The following is a 15090-nucleotide window of genomic DNA, read 5'->3' on the forward strand; positions in this document are numbered from 1 at the left end:
GCTGCAATAGTTTGTGTCGGGGGCTAGGGTCAGTCTGTTATATCTGGAGTTTTTCTCCTGTTTTATCCGGTGTTCTGTGTGAATTTAAGGATGCTCCCTCTAATTCTCTCTCTCTCTTTCTATTTCTCTTCTCTCAGAGGACCTGAGCCCTAGGACCATTCCTCATGACTACCTGGCCTGATGACTCCTTGCTGTCCACAGTCCATCTGGTCGTGCTGCTGCTCCAGTTTCAACTGTTCTGTCTTCGGCTATGGAACCCTGACCTGTTCACCAGACGTGCTACCATGTCCTGGAACTGCTGTTTCAGCTCTGTCTCTCTACCGCACCTGCCGTCTCTAACTCTGAATGATCGGCTATGAAAAGCCAACTGACATTTACTCCTGAGGTGCCGACCTGTTACACCCTCTACAACCACTGTGATTATTATTATTTGACCCTGCTGGTCATCTATGAACGTTTGAACATCTGGGCCATGTACTGTTATAAACTCCACCCGTCACAGCCAGAAGAGGACTGGCCACCCCTCAGAGCCTGGTTCCTCTCTAGGTTTCTTCCTAGGTTCCTGCCTTTCTAGGGAATTTGTCCAAGTCACCGTGCTTCTACATCTGCATTGCTTGCTGTTTGGTGTTTTAGGCTGGGTTTCTGTATAGCACTTTGTGACATCGGCTGATGTAAAAAGCGCTTCATAAATACATTGGATTGATTGAAACACAAAAGACACACCCTCCTCCACTTACCCTCGAGGGAATCCCTGCAGCCATCTTTGCCGTCGGTCCAAACAATTAGCCAAGCAAGGCAAGTTGGCAACGTAAGCCCTTCAGCCCTTGTTTGTGATCGAGTTTGCGAGTGTACAATTCTATTCACTCCGGGGCCTGAAACGCCCCATAATTCAATTTGTGATGATTATACATCCGCTAAGAAAAGTCTGCCAAAACATGAAACTAACATCAATATGGAGAGGTCAACATACAAGTATAAGTAAAAATGAATGTAAATAAGTTAGAAAATGTGCTACTAATTCACGACAGCACAAGCACATATCGGAAAAGTAATGATGTTTTTGTTTGGTTAGCTTTTGGAAACGTTAGCTAGAGCATACAACTTGTCCTGGCATCACATTTATACATTTTAGTTTTAGATTTACCTGATATCCTCCGATGGCTAGCATTCGATGTCTGCGGATGTGTTGTCTTCTAGCCAAAACATGAAATGCAATCATCATTCACTGTGTCGCATATAAGGCACACACAACAGCTACCGGTGGTTCCATGATGACAGAAAACACAACCGTGGGACGAACTAGTGACACATTTCTGGGCAAGGGCGGGGTCCATTTAAAATGTATTAATTCTTCCCTCGCCCCTTGCTCTGCAAGTGTCAACTCATCATACATCATGATATGTCATCAGGGCGGCAGGTAGCCTAGCGGTTAGACCGTTGGGCCAGTAACCGAGCGGTTGATGGTTTGAATAATCAAGCCGACCAGGTGAAAAATCGGTCGATGTGCCCTTGAGCAAGGCACTTAACCTTTATTTGCTCCAGGGGCACCGTACTACTATGGCTGACCCTGTAAAAACAACCCATTTCGCTACACCAGCAATAACACATGCTAAACACGTGTATGTGACAAATACATTTGATTTGAAGTGTCCACTTAATTTGAGGGGAGAGGGTGTTTTTTACATGTTTGGAATGCATCCTTTGAATTCGGACTGCAGTCAGAGGCTTACCTTTAGTCATGTGATTTACAAGAAGAGTGATTTGGTCAAAGACAATACAGTATGAAGATAAGCTAAAAATGATTATCCTATTCAAATCCGCGACTACACTTGTAGGTGATGTCATGGCGACGTTGGCTGTCAAAGCTCAGGCGTAGAAGCAAGTCATCGGGTCTAATGGTCATCTTGCGTCGAATTGCGCATGTGCAAGCAGGAAAATCAAAGGTAGTCCTTCGATATAAACTTCTTTTTGACTAAAATTAAAACGTGTCAGTTTATTACTTTCACGAGATTGGTGAAATAACATGTTCAACTACTTAAGAAATTGTCTCGAATCTAGGTTTTTCCTTTTGATTTTGTGAAAATGAACAACTAAGGAAGATATTTTCACTTCTCTCATTGACTTCTCAAGCACCAAATCCCGGCATGTTCTGTTCAGTCTGTTTCACAAGCGTTCCTGGAAGTCTCGCGATGTTGCACCTCTGGGTTTAGAAACTCTGTGATTTGGTCTATAAAACAGGGTGTCACTCCCGGTCTACATCTTGGTAGAGATACATCCCGACCTATGGGCTCTACTTGGCTTCTATTTTGTACATCTACTTGTGATTTCTGTCTGGTTGACATCCATCGGAAAGCTTCGTTGATTTAAGGTAGGCTACTAACCCTTATTTCATTTCGATAAGCCTAAATGGTTGCTAAGCAAAACCTTTACTGTCCAATCATTAAAGCTACAATCCGCATTTGGTGAAACTGGCACGTCCGTTTGGAATATTACAACAACGAAGTTACTTCAAAGGAAGAACACCTTTCTTCCATCTGACACAACTGTCTCCTGCGTTTCATCACTAAAACAATATCAAAGGCGCTGTTTCACCAAATGTAGTTTTAATTGTAGCTTTAATTGTTACTTGAATTGATAGTTGAGAAATAACATTGTCCGTCCCACCACTTATTGTGGTCCGCAGCTGAGGGATGGGGCTAGGGAAATGTAACCCCTCTCAAATTCAAGAATGTGCTCCAGATGCCAGGACTGACAGTCCATGACATCTGCATTATAGTTTTAACCATCTTTTGAATCTATACATAGGTTTTTTATATTTATAAACAATGGAGTAAAATAAGTGTCTTTTTCCCCATTAGAACCCAAAATAAACAATCGTAAGCTCATGACGTATTTATAAGTTATATTCTTCAAATTGCTGGTTATACTGTGTCATTAATTTAAATGTAATTATATATTTTTTGTTAAATATGTATGTACCAATCCCGGACAATAGCTGTAATAATGTGTATTATTTATTGAACAAAAGAGAACCATCGCGCTCTCCCAGAGGCTTGGCTGGTGCGTAAAACCCGCTGGTGTAAGTTGTCGCATAAATCTTTCTTCATTATTCTATGTTTTTAGTAATTTTCACTGCACACAGATGTGTCGGCTTTACAGCCTGCAGTGTGTAGTGACAACATCTGTAAAGAAACAGATGAGCAGCAGGTGCTTCTAATCAGGGTTGCCGCTTATCTGCCCTTCTGGGATGTGGCTTTTCTGGTCTGACTGTATTCAAATGAGTCAAAAGAAATACAGAATAGTAGGGTATGGGAGCGGGCACCAAGGTCAACTCACAAATCAGACAGTACAAAATTACTGCTTTGCGAGCAAAAGCATTCACTGTCTATTTTTGTTGTTATTTTCATATCATCTCTAAGAAAGTCAGAGACCAACAAGCGAATGGGTGGAGACTGGTCAAAAGATCGAGCGGATAAGGCAGAGAGAGACCTCGATCAAGCCAAAACTGAAAAACAGAAAGTGGAGGAGGAAAAGAGGAGGACTGAAGAGGAAAACAAGCAACTCCTTGCTGAGAAAGTGAGAATGGAAACAGAAAAAAAGATGGAAGAAAAACGAAGACAGGAGCTTGAGAACCAAAGACTAAAATTAATAGAACACAATAGACAGCGAGAGAAGGATGAAAGGACCAGGATAAAGCAGGAAAAAGTAAATGCAAATGGAGATCACAGAGCTGTATAAATGTATTCAAATATTAAGAGACAAGGGCATAAACAGTTAATTTATCCACAATGAATTATTGGAGAAAGTACACAATCATTGTGTACTTTTAATATCTACAATTGCACTGCCTGTTTTATTTTCCTCAAATGATGTGCTTAAAGGGATAGTTCACACAAATGACAATGATTTTAATAGCCCTGTTAGCAGTCTTTGGTTTTGTTTACCTGGCTGCTGCCATCAAATGCTTTTCAAAACCAATGCCTGTCAATATCTGAGAATCTGTAGCTTTGCAATAAATAGATTCTATTGATGCCTTGTTGCCGGATCTCTTCTGACACAGAAAAATCCACACATTTTATTCAGGATTCATCACTTGCGCTATGCACATTTTAATGACAAAAATAAACTATCCAATATACTTTGCTAGGCAGTAGCAGGCACTGCAAGAAGCCCCTGGTGTGACTCAGTGTCTGCTGTGTTTGGTAGAGATATAACACAGTGGACCACTCCTGTCCCTTAACCCCCACCTCTACAGCACCAGTTAGATGTCAATGTCATCACTCAGTAAAACACCTCAGCATAACACAGCAAATATGGATACTCTAGAATTTCTTCTGAAAGAGGCAAAAAAAAAAGTGATCAGGTTGAGTTAGTAGTGATTGAGGTGGAGAGGGTAGAACAGCCAAAAAGGCAGTGCAGCAGCAGTTAGCTGCAGGTTTGGTGCTAGCTAACTAGTCCCCTTCAGCATAAGGGTAGGCTAATGCTAATAAGTGAGCGTTAGGTTTCAGTATCCTAAAGGTATTGGATGTCAGTCTGAGTTATTTAACAGTATATTTAGTGAATGGGCAAGCTAAGAATGTTGATAGAAGTCATGATATTAGGAAAAGTAGTTATTTCCAGCAAGTGTATTTGATGGGTTTCGTTTCTGTAGCTAGCTAGCTTCTGTAGCTAGCTGAGAACGAAGAGATGAGTAAATGTTTTTCTGACTGAAGCACATATCTTCTGACAGTGACACAGCGCCACCCTGTGGACTGAAGCTGAACTTCACTACAACATATTTAAACCTTAATAAAATGAGCAATGCTGAGGTGGTAGAACTGATTAAATGAATCATAGGTCTTATAACCTATATCATTCTACATGTAAACATGCTTTGCTCGTGTTACTTCCATATAGTCTATGTGACTATTTGTGAAGAACTGCCCATTATTAAATTGGTGAAATAATGTAATTGTGCTTTTATTTTTACTCTTTATTCATTTAGCTACTTATTTTTTCTATTGTTGCATTTTTGAGAGGTGAACCTGCAAGAAGGGGGAGGGCAGCCAGAAAGAGGGGGGAAAGATGGTCAGCCTTTTGGTTATATTGTACAGTGAACAAAACATGAATACATAGGCCTTTAAATTGTGTCCTCAAATGTTATGTAATGGTAGAATTGACGAGGTCTGATAACTCATTCCATTCCACAAGTCCGTTTTTCTTTGGCTCAAGTCTCTTTATATTCATATAGCCTAGGGGGCTATGTAGCTTCTTATCTGTCGTGTTTGGAGTTGTGTTGCGTTGTTATGTGAACATTTAAAATGTTTCTTTACAGTTGACTTGCCCTGGTTGTGTCTGTATACTAGGATAGGGCTGTAACGGTACAGGTATACCTACCAAACTGTTGGGCACGGGGACCTTGGTTTGGTCCGCACTGTGAACCTGAATGAATACAAAAAATATTTCAACTAAAAATGAAAACACTAGGCCTATAGGCTATGCCTACGCTGGGTTGTATGCCATTGTCCTGTGAGTAAAGCTGAAAAAACATTGTAGGTTATTCTGTTAACATGTAAACCATATATAGCTTCCAAATACATTTTAAAAACTCCTGTGAATATCATCTAGAGCGCTGACTGACAGTCCTTCTAGAATTTTAGGGTTACCAGCCTCATCAAAAAGCTAAGCTGTATGCCAAAACAAGAGGTGTGGCTGCTGTTTTGCTGAAGAACAAATCCAGAGTGTAGAGAAACTTCTGTATTTTCTACTCACATTTGTAATATATGTCCTCTATTTTTTTCAGTTTGGTACATTACTTAAGTCAACTTAAGGTGGATTGTTTTAATTAAGACTGTATTATGTCCACCAGAAAACCATCAACATGTTCAGTGTCTTTGTTTTTTTCCCCCAAAGAAATAAGAGCACCAATCGTTAGGGCTCCAGAGTCCTCTTCCTGTTCAGAAAGAACAACAAGACTGGAGAACAAAGATGTGAGTGACTCAAATGTTTGCATAACATACTGTATCAGTGATAATTTACACACGCTGCATTGTCTGGGCAATGAGCAAAAGAACTAAGATTTTTATGTTGACAGCCATATTATCTGTTGCAATTTTCTAATACCGGGGCTGCTGAAGTAACCCCAGTTCTGATATGTTTTCAGAACACTGAGTCATGTCTGACTCGGAGACCATCGAGCTAGCCGCTCTGGGCCGACCCTTCCAGCTGGGGATGCTGTATGACTGTCGTAGAGATGTCCTCATTCCAGGTACAGGAAACTATTCCTCTTTGGTTTGGAGGTAATCGGTGTGCATCATCTTGAATTCATTGACAGTGTTTCCACCACTGAGTTGGATAGAGGGCACACTGTTGTAGCACAGAGAACACCATTGAGGGCTTTCACCATTTTAAAGTAGTTTCTACGGATTTAGGAAGAATCAGCAGGAGGGGTCAGCCAATGAATTGCACTCCTGAACAGACATTCCATAACTGCAGATGTCAGTAAATCACCAACCTTGGCTTTATACCTGTTCAGACTATACTGTACACACTTCACACAGTAGGTGGTGATATGCACCTTTTCAGTTTATTTACAAACTGCTAATACACTCATAGAAGTTGAAGACATTGGGGACATACTTGTGAACATAAGCAACCATTTAAATGTAAACAGTTTCTCCAGCTCAAAATGAGTCTCAGCTAATTAAAATTGTTGATTTACTTGCACGTGACAGAATGCTAAATTGTAGCTGGTCCCATCAGATAACATGGCATAAGTTAGCGCTATGCTAACCTCACCAGTTGGCAGCGATTATATTCTGTCTGATCCCTCCAGAGGACCCAGATTGAATTATGTAATCCTTCCTTAACCCAAAGGAAGTATCTCCCAGTTGACTACTTCAAATGGTGAAAGTCCTGAATGGAGCTGCCCATGCTAAAACAGGCTTTTGGGCAATAAAGTCCTCTATGATGCTGTCACAGAATCGGCCATTGCAGAGAGAGATGAGCTTTCTGGTGCATCTCTATGGTTACCACAGAGTAAGAAAAGCTAGAGGACACACTTGGGACAAAAGAGTGATGTCATGCAGGTTGTTTTTGAAGTGTTCATATTGTAGTAATGCTGTCAATGACAAAGATTACCCTTTTTTTTCCTTCTGAGAGTGTAATGTGGCACTATTTGTCCCTGTAGGGCAGTGCTTCTCAATTATTTTCTGTTACGCCCCCCCCTAGGAAGAAGTAAACATTTCGCGCCCCCCCCAACTCTCCGCCGCGACTCTAAATAGTATCATTTGTCTATAAAATTGTTATAAGTACACCTCTGCATAACATTGTATCCTTATTAACATTAAAGAAAAAAAAAATATATATATAGATCAACTTACAACAAAGAATAACTTTATTAACATTGTTTTTTTTAGTTTGTAACAGAAAAGACTTCAAGTGCATCAATTTGCCTGAAATGTAAAAAAAAATTCAGCCCTTATTTAAACTGTAAACATTTTTGACCATTTGATACTGAAAAATAAAATTAAATATAATCAATAAATAATAATAAATTCAAATTGATCAGCAACATTAACTCAGGAGCACAATATATGAAACATTTTGACCTATAAAACAAAAATGAATAAAACAATTGTGCTGATTTTTTTTTTTAAATCAAAATGAGGAAGTCAGGATTAATGGCTACAATGAGCACGTTTTGCAGAGCTTAGCTTTTCCAAGCGGGGTTTGAAGCATGATACTGCAACTCTCAGCTCCTGCTCAATGTTTAGCTGGGACCTGTACTTGGTCTTCAGTGCAGCAACAGCAGAGAAGCCAGTCTCACAAAGATAAGATGTTGCAAAAGGAAGAAGAATGCCCATGGCCCTCTGCCCTAAGAGTGGATACTACCTCTCTACACTCAGCCAGAATTCACTCAGTGTCTGTGATGTGAACCTCAGTCTGAATGTGGAGTCAGACGTCATATCAATGAACTGGTCCTCCTCTGCAGAGCTGAAACCAGTTGGAGCTGGTGCATTGAAAGGATCTCTCACCCAGTCATATTGGGAACTGTTTTCAGGGAAGTACTTTTTAAAGAATCCCATCAGTGATGAAATATGCTCCTTAATATATGGAATCACTGAGGTGGCATCATAGTCAGTAGTGTCAACAAATTCATGCAGGTTCTGGAATGAATCAGTATTTCCTTCATCAAGTCGCCTGCCCCACATTGCAAGCTTTCGAGTGAAAGAGCTGATCTTGTCTGTGACCTGAGGGAGGTGTTTATCTTTCCCTTGAAGCTGTAGATTTAGTTAATTTAGCTTTCCAAATATGTCACTCAGGTAGGCCAGTTTTGCCAGGAAGTTCTCATCACTAAAGGTTTCTGTGATGTCATACTTGTGCTCCTGCTCCAAAAACATTCTTATCTGCTCTCTGAGCTCAAAATCTCGGGACAAGACTTTTCCTCGTGACAGCCACCTTGCTTCACTGTGAAACAGCACAGCTTGATGTTCAGCTCCCATCTCCTCACAGATGGCAGAGAAGACTCTTGTTTTTAGTGGTCTGGTCTTTATACAATTGACTACACCTACAATGTCAGTCATAACCTCACTTAATTCAGAGGAAAGGTGCCTTGATGCCAGTGCTTCTCTGTGTATAACAGTGTGTCCACTCAGCATTAGGTGAGGCCTTCTTGATGAGTGCCCGAAGTCCTTTTCTCATCCCTGCCATGGTCTGTGCACCATCACTGCAAACACCAATGCAGTTCTCCCACTTTAGCCCATTCTCAGTCAGAAAGCAGTCCAGCATTTTGAATAGCTCTTCAGCTGTTCAGCTGTGGCTCTGTCTCTGACATATTTACAAAAAAGTAGATCCTCACACAGGGAGTTTGTCATGTCAAAACGTACATAAGTGATAAACAAACAGTCTTTGTTGCTGTCAGTTGCTTCATCGAACTGTAAGGCAAAACGTTTGTCTTTGAGTTTATCTACCAGCTGTTCTTTAAGATTGTTAGCAATGTCATTTATACGTCTGGCGACAGTGTCATTGGACTGGTCGTTTGCAGCACTTGCGTCATCCAGCATGACAGAGACCATGTCTAATGCTGCAGGCAGTATCAGCTCCTCTGCTATGGAGTGGGGTTTTTTGCACTGAGCAATTTGGTACGCCACCTTATATGATGCTAACAGTGCTCGCTGGTTTACTGAAGAAGCATTCACAAAGCGGGACGATTGTTGACAATATTCGGCACGTTTTCGCTGAAAAAACTCAAGCGGCTTATCAGCGTGATTGGGGTGTAATGTCTATAAGTGACGCCTTAATTTATTTGGCTTCATGCTGTCCGCTGCCAACATTTTTAGACACAGTAAACATACCGGTCTTTCCTCGTCTCCCACCGTAGTCACAGTGAAGCCAAGCGCTACATACGCTTCGTCATATTTCCTCGTCTTAGCTTTCGGGAGACTTACGTTTGTCTCATTATCTCCGTCTCTCTCCATCTTTCTTTTCATCCCTGTTAAATATTTTTCCATGGTGTCTCTTAAGGGTTTGTTATCTGCACTTCATATCTCCTGCTCTGTGCTGTGTGCTCTTGTTCGGTTAAAAAAAAATACTCCCCGCGGCAAGAAAAAGCATGTTCCCCGGGGTCACGCGCCCCCCTGGCATCGCTCCGAGCCCCCCCAGGGGGGCGCGCCCCACTATTTGAGAAGGACTGCTGTAGGGGAACATTCTAGATAGAGTTCTATCTCGAATCTTTCTGGTTCCAAATAGCACCCTTTATTTGGTACCCAGATTCTATTTGACCTGAAAGAAGCTTCAGATAGAACCCATTTCCAGACTGGTTCAAATGGTGCTACAGAGCATTTTTTACTTCTGAGTGTAGGAGGTGTAGGTTTTCTAACTATGGGTTGACACCTAGAATATTTACTTTGAATTAAATATTTACCTTCAATTAGTTATTTGAATTTAACCATGTTTACATATAGAAATATTTACACATGTACACGTTGGAGTATAATTTTCACAATAAACGTTCTTTGGTCATTCTCTTTAAACTGCAGGTATCACTCTCTGGGATTCTGAGATGCTGCAGAAACACATCAATGTCCGTCCACAACCAAACACTGACTTCAAAATCATTGCTTCAGACTCAAGTGAAGCCAAGTCAGAGGCTTTGAATGTGTCTGCATCTCTTGACGCCAGTTTCCTTGGTGGCTTAGTCAGTGTGAAGGGTTCTGCTGAATTCCTACATGACAAAAAGACCTCAAAGCGTCAGTCTAGGGTTTCTCTGCAGTACCGTACCACCACTCGCTTCGAGCAGTTGACCATGGACCACCTGGGGGTAGGAAATGTGAAATACTCTAATGTCTTACAAGAGGGCTCTGCAACCCATGTGGTGACTGCCCTGCTGTTTGGTGCGCAGGCCTTTTTCGTTTTTGACCAAGAGGTTTCCTCAGGAGAGAACCACCAGGACATCCAGGGAAACCTGCAGGCAACAATAAAAAAGATCCCTCAAATGTCAATAGAAGGGCAGGCAAATTTGAAGATGAGTGAGGAAGAGCAGAGAGAGACCAATAAATTCAACTGCACTTTCCATGGTGATTTGGCACTAGAAAACAACCCTGTCACATTTGAAGATGCCATCAAGGTGTATGCTGGCCTGCCATTTCTGCTAGGGGAGAACGGAGAACATGCTGTGCCCATGACCGCCTGGCTCTATCCTCTCAAGAACCTGGACTCTGCAGCTGCCCAGCTAGTCAGGCAGATCAGTGTTTGCCTGGTGCGTCGCGCACAGCGACTCTTGGACGGACTCGACAATACTGATGTACAATGCCAGGACATGATGAAGGAAGACATGGCTATCAAGTTCCCTGAACTCAAAGCCAAAATCAACAAGTTCAGGGACTTGTGCTCAGAGTACAAGCTGGTGTTCCAGAAAGGTCTCTGCAAGGTTCTTCCCAACATAAGAGGAGGAGGAATGGAGGAGGAAGAGCTGATAAAAATGCTCAACAGCAAAGAACGTTCTCCATTCCAGAATAACCTCATGATCACGTACCTGGACGACAGAGAGAGAGAGATGAATGTTGTTCGCTCTTACCTTGACATAATGAAAGAGGTACAAGTTGTGTACTCAAGCAGTGAATTGGATGGAATAGTGCTTGATAAAGCTAATGATTTTGTAGTGTGTTTTGCATTTTCCTATTTGAAGGAGAAAGAAGAGTATGTGTTAGATGTGGAGAACTACTTGCTGGAAGAATCAAAAAGTGATTTTTCACTGATACCTTACAATCCCAACGCAGCCGGGAAGACTACAGCAGAAAAGTGGTTTCGCTCGGGGGAGGTAACGACCCTAACTAGGCAAACCATAAATCTGTTCCTAGACTTCAAAGATTCAAACAAAGGCAGAGAAAATCTTGCATTCTGCATTGCATCAATTCCAAACAAACACCTCACTGCTTCCTCCATCCATGTCTATGAAAGAGGGACACTTTTGAGTCAACAGTTTGAGCTGCCATCAAAGCCAGGTGTTCCCACCATCAAGAGTCTGGAGCATGACTGTGTCCACTTGCAAGTCAACCCTCCCAACCTTGGTGTTACCTGTGTGGAGTCGTACCAGGTTTTGTACCAGGCTGAGCAGGCTGACTCTGAGTGGACAGAGGTGAAATCGGATGCTACAACTAACCAGGTCACCATCAGTCGTTTAGACCCTTACAAAAAGTACCGCTTTAGCTGCAAGGCAGTGTGCAGACCTGGTGTGAGCCTCTCCAGTGACTGGACAGAATATTTCAGGACCCGCCCATGTAGCCCCCCTGGACCACCCACAAAGAAGAGGATAGAATCGGGAAGTATCAGAGTGAACTGGGACATTCCTACCATGGTGGGAGATGATGTTGAAGTCATTGGTTATGTGGTTGAATACAGAAAGAATGTAAAGGCTATAGACAATCAGATGTGGCACACCATGAAAACCACCACTAGAGAGAGTACACTGGAAGGACTTGAGGCTGACACTGCATACAGCATCAGAGTCTTTGCTAACTGTGGCGAAGCAGGGAATAGTCTACCCAGTTCTGAGACTGTGCTGACTACCCTTAGGGTCTCTGATCCCCAACCGAAGATGAGCAAATCAACCAGAGCAAAAAGTGAGGAGTTCCTCACAAAATCCCAGAAGGTGGAAAAGGGCAACCCCTCAATCCACTGGCTGAATCTGGAACAGAAGTTGGGTGTAAGTGACAGTTTTGACCAGTACAGATTTGGGAAGAAAGTTGAGCAAGGTAATAACAAGGTGATATTGCTTCTGGGGGCCACAGGTGCAGGAAAAACAACTCTGGTCAATGTCATGATAAACTACATTCTCGGGATAAAGTGGGAAGAACGTTACCGCTTTAAGCTCATCCATGAGGTGACCAACAGGTCACAGGCTGAGAGCCAGACTGTGGTTGTGACATCATACGAGCTCTACAACCAGCCAGGCTTTCAGATTCCTTATTCTCTGACCATCATTGACACACCAGGGTTCGGAGACACCAGAGGAATGGCTCAAGATAAATTGCTCACCCAGATGTTGAAGGATTTCTTGTGTAATCCTTTAGGGATTGATCACATTGATGCACTCTGCTTTGTAGTGCAGGCAACACTTGTTCGTCTCAGTCCTTCCCAGAGATACATCTTTGATTCCATCCTGTCCATCTTTGGAAAGGATGTTGCTGAAAACATCCTGATGCTTGTGACATTTGTAGATGGGAAGCAAATACCGGTGCTAGAGGCCATCAAAGCTGCAAATCTGCCTTGTAAGAAAAACAAGAAGGGGCTACCAACCCATTTCAAATTCAACAGTTCATTTGTGTTCTCAAAGGAGACGGAGAGCAGCTCTGAAGAGGATGATTCCAATGATGATCATAAGGCCCAGTGTCCAGATCAATGGAGTTCAACTTTCAAGGAGATGAAGAAATTTTTCCAAGCACTGGAAAGCATTGAGAGTAAAGATCTGACCCTGACAAAGAAAGTTCTGGAAGAACGTGAGCTTCTGGAGAAGACATTGACACACCTGACCCCTCAGATCACAGCAGGTCTGTCAAAGCTAAGTGAGATCAAAAGCTTCAAACAGTGTCTGGAGAACGAGGACGAGAACATGAAACAGAACAAAGATTTTGAATCTGAGGTAAATGTGCTGCAGGTGAAGAGAAGCAAATTATCCCAAGACTTTGCAACAAACTGCAAGATATGCAATTTCACATGTCACACCTGCTGTTTCCTCCCAAATGAGGATGAAATCAAAAGTTGTGCCGTGATGGATGATGATGGCAACTGTACCGAATGTCCAGGAAAATGCTCTTCCACTGACCACGACAGGGAAAAAGTCTTGTTGACATATGAAACAAAGACTGAGAAAAGGACTATTCAAGAACTGAAGGACAACTTCATGAAGGCATGGGACAAGTCTAATGAAACCAAGGAGATGCTGGATAAACGTGAGGATGAGTTTCATATGATTGAGGACGCGCTGATGAATTTGATCAAGCAGTCTTCTGACTGTCTCAAGAGACTTAATGATGTTGCCCTGAAACCAAGCTCTCAGTCCACTGTGGAGTACATTGAGATACTCATTCGCACAGAGGAGGACGAACGCAAGCCAGGCTTTGAGGATCGGATCGTAGAGTTGAAGAAAATGAAGGGAGAGCCTGAGATTCTGGATAAGATTGCAAAAGGAGAAGATTTACTCCCAAATGAGCGAAAATTCATGAAGGATAAAAAGGATAGTCGGCAGGAGGTTCCAACATAAGTCAGGGATGTTGTCCTGCTAACATTATCCGGAAACAAAATTGGGTCTCTATTTGAACATCAAGCTTCCCAATATTGTAGGAACGTTTGCGTTTGTTGGGAAGATCCAACTGAGATGTGGGGTTAATTGGATTTGTAAATAAAACTCAGCCTTGTGTAAAGCCGTATGTTAATTTGTCCACCTCAAAGTAACTGAACAAAAATGAGGGCCTAATTTAGATCTAGATTAAATCAGAACTGCATAGAAAATCATTGGTTTTGTTTAGGCAATGTCAGAGGTGCAGGGCTGGCCCTCCCAATAGGCAAGATTAGGCGGCACTTGATTTTGGGGTGGCATTTTGACAATTGGCTGCTGCCCTCCAGCGCCCCTGATCGGCTACTACATCGCCAGCGGCACCCCAGCCACCAGCTCATTAGCGTTGCTGCAGTTCCCGCCCCCACCCCATTCCCGCTTCTCCTGAAGTGCATTCCCACTATCCTTGGTAGCTATGTTGACGTGTGTGTTTTATGTGGGATTATCCAATTGTGAAACAATAATAAAAAGGAATCTGCCAATGAAATTATTGTATTGTTTTGTATTTTGTGAGTGACAAAGATGATTAGCGATTAAGGCAGTAGCCTAACCTAGCCTGTTAACCTTAGCTAGCTACTACTAGTGGATTTAATTTTAGCTAAAAGTAATCTATAGAGATTTGAAACAATTTGCTACCATGTCTAAGAGACGACAACTACCAGGAAGCCTGTGTGGAGAATGACAAAAATAAATAAATAAATATCTTATATAAGTGTTATTGTAATTGTAACAATTATGTAGTCGTGCCATGTATGATAACAGGTGGCATATTATTAATAAGAAACTCGGTTTCCTACTACAGGTAGTTGGCTGCATAGTGATAGCAACATTGTAACTCTCCGATGCAGGGGTTAAAGTGAAATTCCCTTCTGCCTGGTAAGGGACTTCCTATATGTGCCCGCGTGCACCAAACATTTTTATGGGCATAATCATAGGATTACATGTACAATTGGAGCCTATACGTTTGCGTTTACTGAGTAGAGTAGAGCCAACTGAGATGTGGGGTTCATTGGATTTGTATTAAAACTCTTAGCCTTGTCTAAAGCCTTATATTAATTTGTCCACCCCAAGGTAATTTAACAAACATTAGGGCCTACATTAAATCAGAACTGCATAGAAAATCATTGTTTTTGTTCAGGCAATGTCAGAGGTGTAACTGCATCAAATCTCTGAGTGGCTGTTCTTGTGGTCATTGTCACAAAGCCACACCCATCCTACCCATGTTAGAAGTTCAGAAGGAGAAAGTGTAGGCTATATAGAAATAATGACACGTTGAA

General features: G+C 42.0%; 1 protein-coding gene across 2 annotated transcripts; it reads left to right on the forward strand.

Moving 5' to 3' along the window:
• The first annotated feature begins 2228 nt into the window (after window positions 1–2228).
• Window positions 2229–14300, forward strand: LOC145878676 (uncharacterized). Of its 2 annotated transcripts, none has more exons than XM_082974791.1 (3): window positions 2229–2368; window positions 6143–6247; window positions 10020–14300. In XM_082974791.1, the coding sequence occupies exons 2-3, from the start codon at window positions 6154–6156 to the stop codon at window positions 13739–13741; spliced, it is 3816 nt and encodes a 1271-aa protein (XP_082830917.1). In that variant the 5' UTR covers window positions 2229–2368; window positions 6143–6153; the 3' UTR covers window positions 13742–14300. The 2 variants fall into 2 exon arrangements, with proteins under 2 accessions (XP_082830917.1, XP_082830916.1); XM_082974790.1 differs by lacking the exon at window positions 2229–2368 and adding an exon at window positions 5801–5969.
• The last annotated feature ends 790 nt before the right edge of the window (window positions 14301–15090 follow it).

This window comes from Salmo salar, chromosome 04 (assembly GCF_965601325.2).
Source record: "Salmo salar chromosome 04, fSalSal1, whole genome shotgun sequence".
In the NCBI taxonomy this organism is placed as follows: domain Eukaryota; kingdom Metazoa; phylum Chordata; class Actinopteri; order Salmoniformes; family Salmonidae; genus Salmo; species Salmo salar.

Excerpts from the sequence above, each read along its gene's own strand:
- LOC145878676 (XM_082974791.1), top strand. The coding sequence starts at position 6,154 with ATGTCTGACTCGGAGACCATCGAGCTAGCCGCTCTGGGCCGACCCTTC. Across the intron at positions 6,248-10,019 it reads TAGAGATGTCCTCATTCCAG|GTATCACTCTCTGGGATTCT; the intron begins GTACAGGAAACT and ends TTTAAACTGCAG.